The following is a 14,608-nucleotide window of genomic DNA, read 5'->3' on the forward strand; positions in this document are numbered from 1 at the left end:
ATTTGATTTGTTTTAGGCATATCGGCACAATTTAGTCCACGTCGTGCCTGCATTCCCTTAAGGACTAGGGAACTAATGATCAGCTTATGCATAAACAAGTGGAGCGGTTACAGTAAGTGGGGAAATAAATTGTAGAGTTTGTTTCAAGTCTGGTACTGATATATACAGTATGTGGAAAGTAAAAAAAAAAAAATGAAGAGGAAGATGCTGATCCTTTTTCTACCATTGACCTCAAAAGAAAAACATTAAAATGTCATTTTTAGCATTTCCAATAGTGTCTTCTTCCATTTTGTTCTTATTACTTAAAGTATTGTATTACATATTTAATGACCAATTCACTTCAAGACAAGTAACCATTAATTTTAATAATTATTTTTAAAGGTTACAACCATTTCTAAATCACTCACTAATTTATCATTTTGATTGATGTTCTCATTATTAAAATATAAATACTTATAAATATTTAGTACTTCAATTCATTGAAGGTATATTTTTTCCATCATTTAAAAATGCTTTTGTAGAAGTGGTGATTTTTCAATTGAAAGAGTAAGGCAATAAAGTTTTAAATTTAAAAAAAAAACACACAAAAAAAGTATGCTGATTGTTGCCATGTTTTCACACTTTTGTATTTTTCAACTTGCTATCTATTGATGTCATCTAATGTTTGTAAAATGTTTTACATGTTTCGGATGTTCCTTCAGAGTTGAAAATAGTTTACTTCCTAGTCCAAACCTCCCACAGGACGATGGGAGCGGGCAGGGTTTGAACCTGGGACCATCAATAAATCCAAACGACAGTCCAGCGCGCAAACCACACAACCAGGCAACCATCTTTAGGTCTTTTCGAATAGTGTTAGAGTGATTTTTAAAAAAAATGTTATTTTATTTTAGATCTTTCAAGAATTTATTTTCTTCACACAAACTAAATAGAAAAAGAAAGATTAATCATTTTGTGCATTGGTTTGGAAACACTAGTTAGAGTGATTGAATTGGGTGTTTTTAATATTTACGGTACTCTTTAACTTAAAAATTGAACCATACGACAAAGAAATATTAAACAAAAAGCTCATAACCCATGTCGGTCACCTGTACTCACAAACTGAGGTAATCATTATCTGTCCCTTCACTTTCGTCGTAGGAGTGCTGTGACAGTTCGAGTACCGGTAACAAAATCCCTCCACATTTCCCATTCAGCACCTGTTCTTAGCAGAACATCAAGAGAGAGGCTGGTCAATTCTTTTATGTCTCTTCTTCACAGTCTTGAGTTCTTGCTTTTTGCCAGCCACAGTGTTGACTTGTAAAAGTACAACCTCATTTGTCTTCTTTTCCTGGTATCTGATACCCAGCATTTGTCTGTAGTATTTACTTTCAAAAGCTTGGTTTCTTCTTTCAGTTAGTTTTCATGATTCTAAATGTGGGGTTGAGAGGAATAAACACGCCTACCTTACAAACTTTTGAATCAAGCTGAGTTGTGTTATTTAAGAACCTTACAGCAGAACTGAAACCTCTCAGTTACACCCCCCCCACTCATTCACTAAAAAAAGATTGGACCACAGCACTCTGAGCATATTACAAGCATGAAGTAAGCGCTACACAAACTTACATCTATATCAATAAGACCAATAAGAAATTCAACATCATAAAGAGACTTAGTAGAACTATCTTTGTGAACTTGTTCTCTTTAAGAGTTGCATTACCTTCTGGGTCGTCAAAGACAACTGCAGTTAAATTGACATACTAGGGATTCATGTCAAAAGTGTTTTCAACTTTATTCTAAGTAAAATTTATTTAATTAATAGCTCAGACATTCATCAATGCAAACAAATGTAAGTACCATAGAGTCAAAGTCTTTATTACAATGATGCATCATTACTACTACATACTTCGCCATCCTATATCAGATGCAAGCAGTCCAATTCATTGATTAAGTCCCAAGTGCAATTTATGAAGTATCTATATGCCTAAAAGAGTAACTATCAGTTACTGTCCTATTTCATTACATGGTTCCTATCATTTTTAATTTTGTTATCAATGTCATGTCACTATCTAATTTCTCATTATTCTAATTGTGGGCTATGTGGCTACAAGACATAAACACTTTGGCGATCTATCAAGAGAGCTAGAGTTCAAAACCAAACTCAAGCTGAGTTGTGTTTGCTTAGCACCTAAAAGAGATTGGACCACAGCACTCTGAGCATGTTATAAGCATGAAATATACAAAAGATATTAAAAATAAATTAAATAAATACAAAAAAAAATAAGTCTCTGCAAAACCTATCTAGATTTATAGATTACTTGCTATGTCATAACATAATTGGAGGTGCTGTGGCTGAGTTGTTGTAAGTGCGGGGGACTGGGAGTTTTAATTTTGGGATCTTTGTGTGCCTCTGAGCCCACCCAGCTCTAATGGGTACCGACATTAGTTGGGGAAAAGTAAAGACGGTTGTACATTGTGCCAGCCACGTGACACCCTCGTTAACCATGAGCCACAGAAACTGATGACCTTTACATCATCTGCCCTATACGCTGCAAGGTCCCAAATGGGAACTTTTTTTTTTTTTACAAAATATAATTAACTATAAAAACACAAGAATGACTTTCCCCTAAAAATGCTAAAGAAATGAATACAAATGAACATATAATTTAAAGATGAATGGACCCATTACATAGAAAAATAAATACAAAGACATTTATAGTGAATAATGAATTAAAAAAAAGAAAAAAAAAACACTCATGTTGCAATGCATTATCAGCTTTCCTTTAATTCATCCTATTGTAAAATATAATGTCTGATACCAATCTACAGCAAGTGGATCACTGAGTATCAATATAAAATATATGACTTGTAGTAAAAATGTCAACACATTCATTTTAAAAATGTTTCAGCAAACTTTAATAACATTCAGACAATATAATCTTACACACACCAAGGTCTTGTTTAGTTCAGACTCAAATAGAGCACTAGTATTAACACATTAAATAAATAGAATAAGAGGGACTCAAATAGCAATACACAAGTGTATTAAGGACAAAATACACCAATATCAATAAAAAGATATGGTTTATATTTTTTATTTTCATTTCTTGTTAGCTGTTGTGATATTTTAGATATAATCATAACTCTCACAATGAACCCAATTAAATTTTTACTTCTTGGAGTTTTTCACTAATATCCTTTTTGCTTTTATCTTCTTCAGCCTCTTTGTCACTGTCTCCAGAGTTAATTTCTTCCTCCTCATCCCCTTCTTCTTCTTCTTCATCATTATCATCATCTTCTTCATCATCATCTTCCTCATCCTCTTCCTCATTGTCATCATCATCATCATCGCCATCATCATCAACTGGACAAATAGACATCAACTTGACATACACATATTGTTACATTTATAAACACATGTTTTGATGTTTTGGTTATTATAAAAATTAATAGTGTCCCAATTTTAGAACCCTCAGGACATGTATAGGCCACTCTGAATGATAAAACAGAGAAAAGAAAGGATGGAAAGACAAAAACAGGGAGGGAACGACATTGGGCCAACTTTATCTTTCAAACAAGAGGATATAACCTGAAGTTCAGTACAAAGACTTTGACTACATAATTATGATCAACCATCGGTTATAGATATTTGAAAAAAAAAAGGATTTTCCCTATATTTAGATTCAAGACTTACCCCGAACTGCTTTAATCCCTCCAGCTCCCAGAGTGTATCCACCAAAAGTAAACCCCCCAGTGGCACCTCTGTAGCTAAACTCATCATCCACTTCATCATCATCATCATCCCCTGTAGCTATCTGTTGCCTTCCATATTTATAGCCTCGGGCTGTAAAAGATTAAATTACAATAATTAATAATCACAGTATGTTTTGCCCAAAATGACTGTCACATAGCTCGCTCATCAAGGTTTCATGTATTGTGTAAATCACAAGTTTACTATGCATTATTTTCTAGAAAATATGATACATTTCTTGATATTAAAAATAGAGATAAAAAACTTTTGTAGTACCGGTACTAAAAAGAGCCAAGAAAGTGAAAAAATGTGTTTCTCACATTTTGGTCAATGTTAGAGAAGCTAATATCAGAAAAGGTATTTATACAAGAGAAAGATAATAAGTCAACTGGTTGATTAAAATAAGTTCATACTACATATTATGCCTACTTTGGTGAATCTACTACTGAATTAAGTTATATTTTTGCTTATAATGTGTTTTCAATATTTTCATCATTTCAATTAGAGGATTAATAATGTTTTATTTCTGCTATTCTTCATTTAAATAAGTAAATCTAGCAATATGGGTAGAGTGGAATTATGGTCATTGTACACAGTTCTGAATATACCAAGAAATATTAATTAACCCACAAAATAATGTAAAATCATTAAATTAGCTTGCTTTCATTTCTGATAAGGTAGAGAACTTTTTTTTTGGCATTTGGTGTATACAAGTGATAATAAGCACCAAGATATTCACTGACTAATTGTAACATTTTTAATTTACCTATTTAAATCTTTAGTTCATTTGATTCTCTGAAAGACTATAAGTAACATTCTGTCTAAATATCTCTTATCTTAATTATGATTTCATGTGGGCTTATGATCTGGTGATAATTTTCTAGTCAATCCAGATGTAAATCTGCTAACATAATTTGGAGTAAAGTATTGGCAGGTGAGTCTTTTACCAAAATATCCAATGCCTTAGCGCAGTAATGCCCAACCTAATTTTCAATTTCTGACAATCATGACATGTGACACATCAATGAAAAGATACAAAAACGAAATGAAATTGACCAGAAAATACTTTTATTAGAAACCTGTGGATCTGGTATTTACATTAATTAATGGAATATTTGAAGTGTATCTTTTTTCATTCATCAGAAAATGACTTCATTTCTCTACTTTAAAATATGAGCAAGAAAGCTTCATCACCACCTCATTTTCTTGTCTTTTTTTGGTATTCTCATATATTGTCAAATATTCTCATCAATCCTGTGATCTCTACTGTAGTTTAACCAATCTTTTGTTCCTGTCCCAAACCTCGCTGACGTGGTTGTTTCATAATGAAGCTTATATTGTAGCTTTTTGTTTTGTAAACAGCCATACATTCTTTGTAAAACAAAAATGCTGGTGTATTATCATGTTCCAGAAAAAAAGTTAGATCCATTCACTTTTCCTAGTAGATTTTACAGAAGCCTATTTCATCAGGGCACAAATGCTTAAGTTCATGGCACAATCCATCAGAGAATCCAAAGAAATAGCTCTCTTGAAGGTATAGATACATTTTCCAACTTTTTTTCTGCAAAGAGGGGATTTTCTACACTTTGTGCCGACGTTACAACAATTTACGGACCGTATTTTGAGTGTTACTGCCTTAAAGTATTAACAAAGATAGTATAATTGAAACTAAACAGCATCCTATAACTTTCAACAACATTACAAGTTAGTTTTATTTTCAAACCAAAATACTGTATTCTTAAGAAGTGAAGAGATTATTTTGTTAGACTAATTCTTTATTTTGAATGAGAATTTAATTTTTTTTTCAAACTTACTGGACATGCTGAGCTCTTTGACTTCTTGTGTCTCACTGCCACATTTAGGACAAGGAATAGGTTGGCCTTTAACATACTTGAATCCTTTGCGTCGGACATGGTCATCACAGTAACATTGCTGGAGATAGATTTATATATTAATTCAGTTAGCTTCTACAATGGTTATGCTTGCCCTGGATGTGGCAAAATATGTAGGTCACAGCTAGGGCTGCACAGCCATGGGAAATACTGCATTCCTCACTAATCTTCAGACTCGAAGACAAGCCTTAATATTAGTTAGCTTCTACTGTTTACAATATTTTACATAACATCGTAGTAAACATTTTTTTTATATATCTAATTAGCAATGTTGAGTTCTGTGATTATTTTATGTGACACTCAAGAGCCTTTCCATTAACTGAAATGTGTTTAAAAATCTGACTTTTAAAATTTCAAACCTAAAATGTGCCAAAATAATTTTATGAAGCATATTGTCACACGTGTGTACGTCTCGCTTGACAGTACATGAAAGATGCTGACCTGGCGTACAAGAACTGTCCGTATTATTGAGTCACTTTGTGTGTGTGATTGTGTAAAAAAAAATGTGCTAAACTAAATTTGCTAGATAACTTCAATACGAATAAAGCAGATGTAGGGTCAAGGTAGAAACTTGGAGAATGTTCTATCAGTGACATAAACAATAAAATTTAAAAAAAAAAAAAAAGAGACCAAATAAGAAACGTAGAGCTAGCTATGAGGGTTATTGTTACAAGTAGAATGTTCAGTGTGTTTATTCTTTGATGGATTATTATGGATCTCCTGTATCTTCACTGTGTTTTATTTGAACTATAATGCTTTAAGTCAGTCAAGTGATCATAGTACAAGCGATTTATATACATGGCACTGTGAGTGGGTAGCAGATGCCAAGCAGATGGGAAAACTGATTTATCAATAATTTATAACAATGTATAATTTAACAACTAAAAATAAAAAAAACTTACTTTACATCGAAGGCAGGAGTATTGACCAAGCTTATTGCAGGAAAGACCTGGACGGAAATAATTGTTTGTTTAAATGCGCGACAAAGAAAACAAATTTGTTAATAAATAATAATGACTAACCTCTCAAAAGAGACCACTTATGAAACTAAAGTTTTAATTAAAATTATTTGATTTGTTTCTCCTTTATATAAAATTGAAGTAAGTTAAAAATACTAAATTATAAATATTACACAAAACAAAAAAAATGTACATTTATAGTTTTCAGATTCTAAGACTTGGCAGCTAGCTTGGTGCTCAAATTGATCATCTTCACACAGAAACTTGCTACAGTAGGAACATGTAAATATTCTGCCACCTGTCAAAATATATTTTACATACATTAAACATAACAAATGTATAGTACCAAGAATGCTGTATAAGTGTCATAAGTATAATAGCCTTTTTTTGTTAGTAGAAGTTGCTAAGACAGATAGACATTCTCTATTTTACTAGTACATTGCACAGCTACATACAGTGAGTTCCTAACTCCCATGGACAAATTTAACTGATTTAATTTTGGATGAAATAAAACATCTCAGCAATTTTAATTATTAACTAGGATTTTTATGGGGTCAAAGATGGTGAAAAAAAACAGGTCCTACATTTCAAAATAGAAAATACTGTTTACATATTAATTTCTTTTCAGAGCAAAGAAAAATATGCTAAATTCAAAAGTCAACCAAATGCCAGAAACAACATTATAATAGCCAATGGTCATTTTACACCATAACAAGTCTCTACAGTTGCATTTCTAACAAATTTATAAGATAAATATTAAAAGCTCTTTTAAAATTGTAACAAAAATAGGTGTATCTATCTAAGCATATATTGCTATTATAATGAATTAACTCATGTAGATCTGGATCTTATCAATCTTACCAGCATACTGTAAAAGCTTAAAAATTATTCATTTGCTATCTTATCATATCTAATAAATTGTGGATGCTCCTTTAAACTAAAAATTATATCCTATGAAAATCCCTGTGTTAATGTAGTTTTCCTGGCTCATCCATGCTCCACTGACACTAGGCAAGAATGAACAATAGTACTTAAGTACCAATTTGTCCTATGGAATAAGAAATGTACCTTTTCTAATTGATGGAAATTTCCAATTTAAAGTGTTAAAATTGATTGAAAAATCAAATATTGTTACCAGTTTAAGATTTTAATATATTGTTGTGTAACAAAATAAAATTGGCCTTTCTTAACTAGCGTCAGAAATGATGCTTACTTGGTTTAGGTTATATTCAGAATTTTTGAAAACTCTATCAGCCACTTTAAGGCAGGAGTGAATAATGATTGACCTAACAGCTTAAGTATAATGAAAATCTAGACATTTAAATCTGAGTGTGATCGTTATTTCCAATGCAGTCTCTTTATTATTTAGGTCTGGCAGAGAGGAAGGCAAAAAGCAGAGAACATACTACATTGATTTACACTTATAAAAAAAAGCAATACTTACCATGATCCCAAACCCCTCTTTTACATTCATGACATACTGCATCTGCCATTGGACAGGTACATGCATGAGTTTGTAAACATTTCTTACTGTGACAAACCCAAGCCTCACAAAAGTCACATATAGCTCCCTTTGTGATACAGAAAAAACAACAATTAGCAGTCCTAATAATAATAATTAGAATGACTATCAACCATTTTACTTATATCTGATGTTGACAAAAGGGTTATAAGCCAGACAAGTAAAGAAGATATAATACCAAAATACAGGACAGCATGAAGAGAACAAAACTTCTTGTCATTAATACTTTAAAATGATTCTGGTTGATTTATTTATCTGTCCCTTTTACTTTTGTCATTACAGTAATAGAGGTATAATATAGTCAGTCAGCAGTTGTCCTTAGCAGCATATTAAGAGTGGAGCTGGTCCATTTTTTCATGATGTCCGGAAATAGTGTTTTGTAGATAATTTTTAAGTGGTTTTTTTTTTACTAGAGACGGTTTTTGTGTAGATAGTGATTAGGAAAGCAGCAGGTTTCCCCTCCAACCAGCAATAATGTCTGGGAGAGTGCTGTAAGCTTCCCAATGTTTGGGACAAAGCCTCAGCACTAAGCATTCTCCTGCATTCTGAGCTGAAGAACCTTTCTTACAGTAAGAAACTTGCAGGTACAAAACAATGTTAAAGTAACAAAGAATGGGACAGGACAATATTGAAACATTTTCTTGCATTTTAGCATGCAGTCATTCTAGTTTTTAAAAAAGTTGCAGATCAAATTAATTTTAATAAGAAGGTAGCACCGGCCAATACTTATATGTGAGAACATTCAAGTTACATATTGCACATGCACATAATTGTTGTAAGGTCTTTGACTTTTCTAACATAAGAAAATTTTAAGTCGATATTTTTGCAGAAGCTTTTCACAAAAAAAGGTATATATTTTTAAAATGTCCTTGTTAAAAGATGAAACGCGTTTAGAATATTTTAATTTGTTAAACATGTTACTAATGTCATTTTACTTCATCAATAATCAAACATGGATTGATACATCTTTTTTTTTTGGCCCTTGAGAAAAGAAAGTGACTCACATCACTACACCTTTTTTTTTTTCAGATCGTCGAGTCTCCCTTGAGAGGACACGCACCCCCCTAGAGAGTGCACTGCAATAAAGACTATCCTCTAAATCAGTTCTCTTAAGAGAACTTTTCCCATTCTCAGTAATGCAAAATATTGAAATGTTGAATCTCTTACAACTAAACCAATTCAACTTACTACTAAACCAAGTCCAGTAACATATTGTCCAGCATGTTTCACAGCACAGTCACCTCCTTTGGACATGCACTTTATTTTTCCTGAAAATGAAGAATTTATTTATATAGATATATACTTTGCCTTTTTCGTCTTACAAACAAAAATTAATAAATAATAAAATTTAATGTATCTATCAGCCGGATATGACCTGCAGCTTTAGTTTGTGTATCACTAATCTATCGTATTGATTTAGATCTATGTCAAATATGGGGAGATGTTCCCTTAAAACTTTTCAATTTTTTACATGAAAATGAAAGTGGACTATGAAAATGGGGTTTACCTGATTTGTATAACATTTGAATTAAATTTTATTGTATTGTACATGGCAAGTAGAAGAATTAGTTATCATTATTATTATGAGTGAGTGGTTAGGACCAAGAACTGTATATATAAATATTGCTAGTGTAGATATGCCAGAGATTGCTTACACAATTTGACTTATGAGCAGATGGCTTTAAAAAATACTCTAAGAAAGAATCTTCCATATTATATACTAACCACACTGAGCACAGACTGGCATACGTTGAATCATATTACAAAAGTAACAAAATGCTCTGTTTTTCTGGGTTCTGGAAAAAGTCAATGTAAAAAATGACAAAAACTTTAATAAATATTCAATATTCAATGAGAGAAAAAAAAAACAAAAAAAAAACTAAACACAAAGCTGAATATTTTTAAAACTGGTTTGAAACACACAAAAATTTGAAAAATAACAAAATTGTAAAAAGAAATAAATTTAGAAATTGAACTGCACTTTAAGGACACAAAAAAAAAAGGATAAAAGAAGAAATAAAATAAACAGAGGATTAATGATCATTTAATCATTTACAAAACATAATTAAAACAAACTCTGAAAAAATGTACTTTACCTTTTACAGTAATCACATTCCTGGTAAAAAAAAAATCATAAAGAATTATTAATTGTCTTCACAATTAACTGGTAACAAGTAACATAAAAATGTAAAAAAATTAAAATGAATTCCTTCTTAAGGAAACTGATGTAATAGCTATTACTTTACTTAAAATAAATAATGTGATGGGACCACCCGTTCTGAGGCCACCAACCATATTTATTGATGAATCCTAAAATATTCACCACCCTTAGGATGTACAACACCTGTGCTGGTGTCGTCACGTCTGTCGTAAAACAAACTACTTGCGACTGGTAAAAAAAAAAATAGTCCACCAGCCTCCGATCTATATGCTGTTTTCTATGTTACCAAACAGGACCATGAAACAGTGGATATTGCAGCTTGCCCTAGACCACAGTATGTGTAGATAGATGGTGACAAAGAAAGCTATGGACAAAAAGCAAAAAAGTAATATATATGCTCAGCCCTGGAAGAAAAATAGCCAAATGTAAAATGGCTGGTTCTTCTAACACCCAATCAAATGCCACCTTTGTTTTGTGTTTTAGATCACTGTCTCCTCAGAATAAGACTTTACTGTCACATGAAAAAATGCTCTTTGAGATAAACTATACTTTTGTTATATATAATATAGATAGAGACAGTGTAAATCTACCTATAGATATCTTCTGTTTTGAAGGAATATTATGACAGTAATTTATATATATATAAAAATAATTTTCAAAATAAAATATAATATATATTATAATAAATATAATAATATAAAAATATATATATATTATATATTCTATCTAGACTGCTAGATAAAAATCTAGACCGTAAACATTTAAAGTTAAAGGTAAACTGCTAATTTTTCAAATTTGAGTTATTGACATTTATAAATTCTGTGTAAAAAGTTGTAATAGTAAACATTATACCATGTTTTATTTTAACTCCAATATTTTTTTATCATTATAATGATTTAATATTAGGTCTATTAACATATATATATATATATATATATCTAGACTAGATCTATTTAATTTTACATTTTATGACAACTATGATTAGTTCTAGACTTTGAATAAGTGTGATCATTATGATCAGAATCTATTATTAGTATTATGCTAGATCTTTAAATATCTTAAATCTTACCTTGTGAAATATAGACGTTACTTCAATAAAGAAGATGATTACGTCCGCGTGTTTCTAGGCCAATGTAGTCATGCATGTTAATCAATGACTTAAATTATGCCAAGTCATTGGTTTTTCTGGCTGACTAAGGCAGCCCTAATAGCAATAGATAGGGAAGAAGGAATTTGTACAAATGTGTCCTAGCTTATGAAACAAGGTATGTGCCTTTATCTTTGTGTCTTTCTGAGTACTTTATTAGGTTTTGTTTTTGTATTTGAATCATATGGTTTAATGTTTTATGTATAATTACTACTTTCCTTTTAAGTCTTCTACCCAGGAGGGTTTCTAAATTTAGTGATTACTCTAATCAATACTCTAGAATTCATTTGTTATGAATCTCACTGCTGTTTTGTGTCTGTTCTAGTTTCTTAATGTTTTCTTCAGATGAGGGGTCCCAAATAGAGAATTCATATAGTACCAAGGTTATAAATGTTCTTATTTGATGAGTAGAAATTTTTTTAATAACCCCTAGAATGCTTGTTATGATTTATTAATAGTTATATTAATATGGGGATTCCATGGCAGTTTTTCATTTACTATAACAACTAGTCAGAGGTGTTTTGCATTTTTAGCCTGTGTTACTGGTTTAATAACTGACATATTTCAGGGGTGAAAGACATGCTCCGATTTGATTCCCATTTCTGTAATTCATATGATCTTTCTAATTCTTTTTGTAAAATTTCAGTATCTTGTGTTGTTTTTATTGTTTTATATATTATGCAATCATCTGCAATTAATCTGACATTTGTTTTTGAACAAATCAATTTGGTAGGCCATTTATGTAAATTAGAAACAGTAGTGGGCCTAAGTCTGTTCCTTGAGGCCTTTGAACTGCATTGTTGCTTCCAAGAAATATATTTTATATATCAGATTCTATATATATTATATATATGCAGGTTTGTGTAAAATAAATTTTTAAAGTCTCTTTCATGACTGACAAAAATTTTTCGAATATAGTTAGCGGTTTTCAGGATTTTGCTATTAGTTTAAGTAGAGATATTTCAATATAATGCCGTTATAATCCATACAAGATCTATGTGTTTGAACAAGCATAGCTGTCAAATGATAAAGTAGGTATTCAACCAAGCATACCTGTCAAATAATATTAAAAGGGCTTTTACACTATCTGAGTATTTGTAAGGTAGTCTTGGCAGCGTAATATTTATAAATATTATGCACCTTTGCTTGGAAGGAAGCAATTGAGAACACCCAGGTCTCAAAAGCATACCACTGCATTATAGACATTGGTAGGTGAAGAGACCTTTTTGACATATATACTCTCTTTTGGAATTTGAAGCTACCAAAATTGCATCTAAAGTCAAAGGTTGTAATGGTAACAGGAGCTTGACACTGCTCTCACTGCTGACATTGCATTATAAAAGTATTAATAGGTAGATGTGGCCCTGCGTATAAAAGATATTATGGAATATCACCTGAAGGTTTTAAATTGTTTTTAAAAAATTCCATCTTTATGTCTAGTGGGTAAAGGTTACATGATCAGGTATCAACAAGGTTGTCTGTCAATCTTAGTATTCTTTGTTAATACTTACAAAATAAATATTGATGCCATTCTTGGTATAAGAAAAAAAAAAAACAGGCTGGACATCACAAACCAAGAAGATTTTAAGGGGTCTAAGAGAGTTAGACAAATAAGTTTGGGAACCACTGGTTTAAATCTAGTCTTGAGTAGTGCGCCACGAACAGCAACAGCTACGAATTACGAAGGCAAAAGGGCGTTGACTTACCATCAAATGATTGCAAGGTCTTTGATCAAGACCTCTTTCGTACTGAGCATTATTGATTGCTTTCTGTCTCTCTTTCTGTTTTTCAGCCTTTTTCCTCTGTCCTGTTTTCTTCTTTGGCATGGTTTACCTAAATTAGTCAATAAGAGGTCTAGATTATCTAGATCTAGACTTGTAATTAAAATCAGTTGAAGTAAAATCGTGGCAAAATCTCAGGGCGCAGACATTTTTAAAAGGGGCTTGAATCAGCATTCATAGAAAAAAAAATGTGAGTTATGTACCTTGTTATTGAGAAAAACGCAGTAGTAAAAAAATTAACGCACTGCATGCCTACCTCAAGTAGTTTTATATGCATCTTTTCTATGATTTTTTCCCACCTATTAATTATAGTATTAATATTTACATCTAGATCCAGCATTTACAGCTCATGTGGAAGTGATTGAGGGTTTAAGAAGATGTAAAAGGATAAGTGTCGAACGTAGATATCTTTATTATTAACCTACATTAAGACTAAGAAAAATCAAAGAAGGCCCACTTTGACTTTAGGCTACAAATAAAAACATACAGAATTATTTTTCTGATATAAATTGCACTTTAGTGGTTGAGTATTGCACTCGTGGCAAGGAGCGTTGCATCTGTTACTATCATATTTTATATTTATAAAGAGTCTATGGTTTCCAAGGAGATCGTGGGGCCTCCCATGCAAATAGATCTAGATCTAGTCCGCTTTCTTTTAACTGGAGTTGGGCTTTCCGAAACATAAAAAAAAGTTCGCTATACTAAAAGTCCATTAAAACATATAATACGTTGTTTTGTTTGCTCTCTTGTATAATAATAATATTGGGTAGGCGTATGCCTTGTATTTAAGTTGCCTTTTAAGTAGGTTATAGGCCAAAATTTCTGCTATTACAAAATTTTTAATGATTTGAAAAAGAAGAGAAATATAGGACTAGACAGATACAGCGAAAGAGAAAGAGAGAGAGAGAGAGAGAGAGAGAGAGAAACTGAAGCAGGGGAAAAGCGGAAAAAGAATAAAGATGGTTAAACATAGAAAGAAATCGCAATAATCACATTGGCAATATAAAAGGGCTCCACGATGATCTGCTGACCACCGTAAATAAAATGCAAACTCAAAAGTTTTCCCATATTATAAAGCAATCAGGGCTCGCAAAGACTTTCCTTCAGGGAAAAGTACCAGGGAAAAGAAGAAGAGGCAGACAGAGAAATCAATATGACGACAACATTAAAGAATGGACGGGATTGTCATTGAAAGAGATTGAATGTACATTCGAGGCTAAAAACAGAAAGGAATAAAGAAAGACCGTCGACAGATTATCTGTGGTGCCCCAACGGTCCAACAGGTTATAAGAGAAGGTAAAAGAGGGTAACTGGTAGACCCGAGAACCTTCTGTGAGGATAATGTACAGTAGGCCTACAGTTCCCTTTTCAAATCTTCTGGTTTATAGGGCAGATGATGTAAATGTCACCTGCTTCTGT

At 31.9% G+C, this 14,608-nt stretch overlaps 1 protein-coding gene across 1 annotated transcript; it reads right to left on the reverse strand.

Annotated features, from left to right (window-relative positions):
* Nucleotides 1-1,830: 1,830 nt before the first annotated feature.
* LOC106069252 (zinc finger protein 330 homolog) lies at nucleotides 1,831-13,370 on the reverse strand. The gene is made up of 10 exons (XM_056039125.1): nucleotides 13,115-13,370; nucleotides 10,197-10,216; nucleotides 9,826-9,896; nucleotides 9,289-9,368; nucleotides 8,023-8,149; nucleotides 6,772-6,876; nucleotides 6,522-6,568; nucleotides 5,542-5,659; nucleotides 3,671-3,820; nucleotides 1,831-3,340 (listed from the first exon to the last, which is right to left on the reverse strand). The coding sequence occupies exons 1-10, from the start codon at nucleotides 13,232-13,234 to the stop codon at nucleotides 3,138-3,140; spliced, it is 1,041 nt and encodes a 346-aa protein (XP_055895100.1). The 5' UTR covers nucleotides 13,235-13,370; the 3' UTR covers nucleotides 1,831-3,137.
* Between the last annotated feature and the right edge of the window lie 1,238 nt (nucleotides 13,371-14,608).

This window comes from Biomphalaria glabrata, chromosome 8 (genome assembly GCF_947242115.1).
Source record: "Biomphalaria glabrata chromosome 8, xgBioGlab47.1, whole genome shotgun sequence".
Lineage (NCBI taxonomy): Eukaryota > Metazoa > Mollusca > Gastropoda > Planorbidae > Biomphalaria > Biomphalaria glabrata.

Coding starts and splice junctions, on each gene's coding strand:
- LOC106069252 (XM_056039125.1), bottom strand. CDS start 13,234: ATGCCAAAGAAGAAAACAGGACAGAGGAAAAAGGCTGAAAAACAGAAA. Junction 9,897..10,196: donor GAATGTGATTACTGTAAAAG/GTAAAGTACATT, acceptor GACTTTTTCCAG/AACCCAGAAAAACAGAGCAT. Junction 3,821..5,541: donor CAAAGAGCTCAGCATGTCCA/GTAAGTTTGAAA, acceptor AATCTTTTACAG/CCCGAGGCTATAAATATGGA.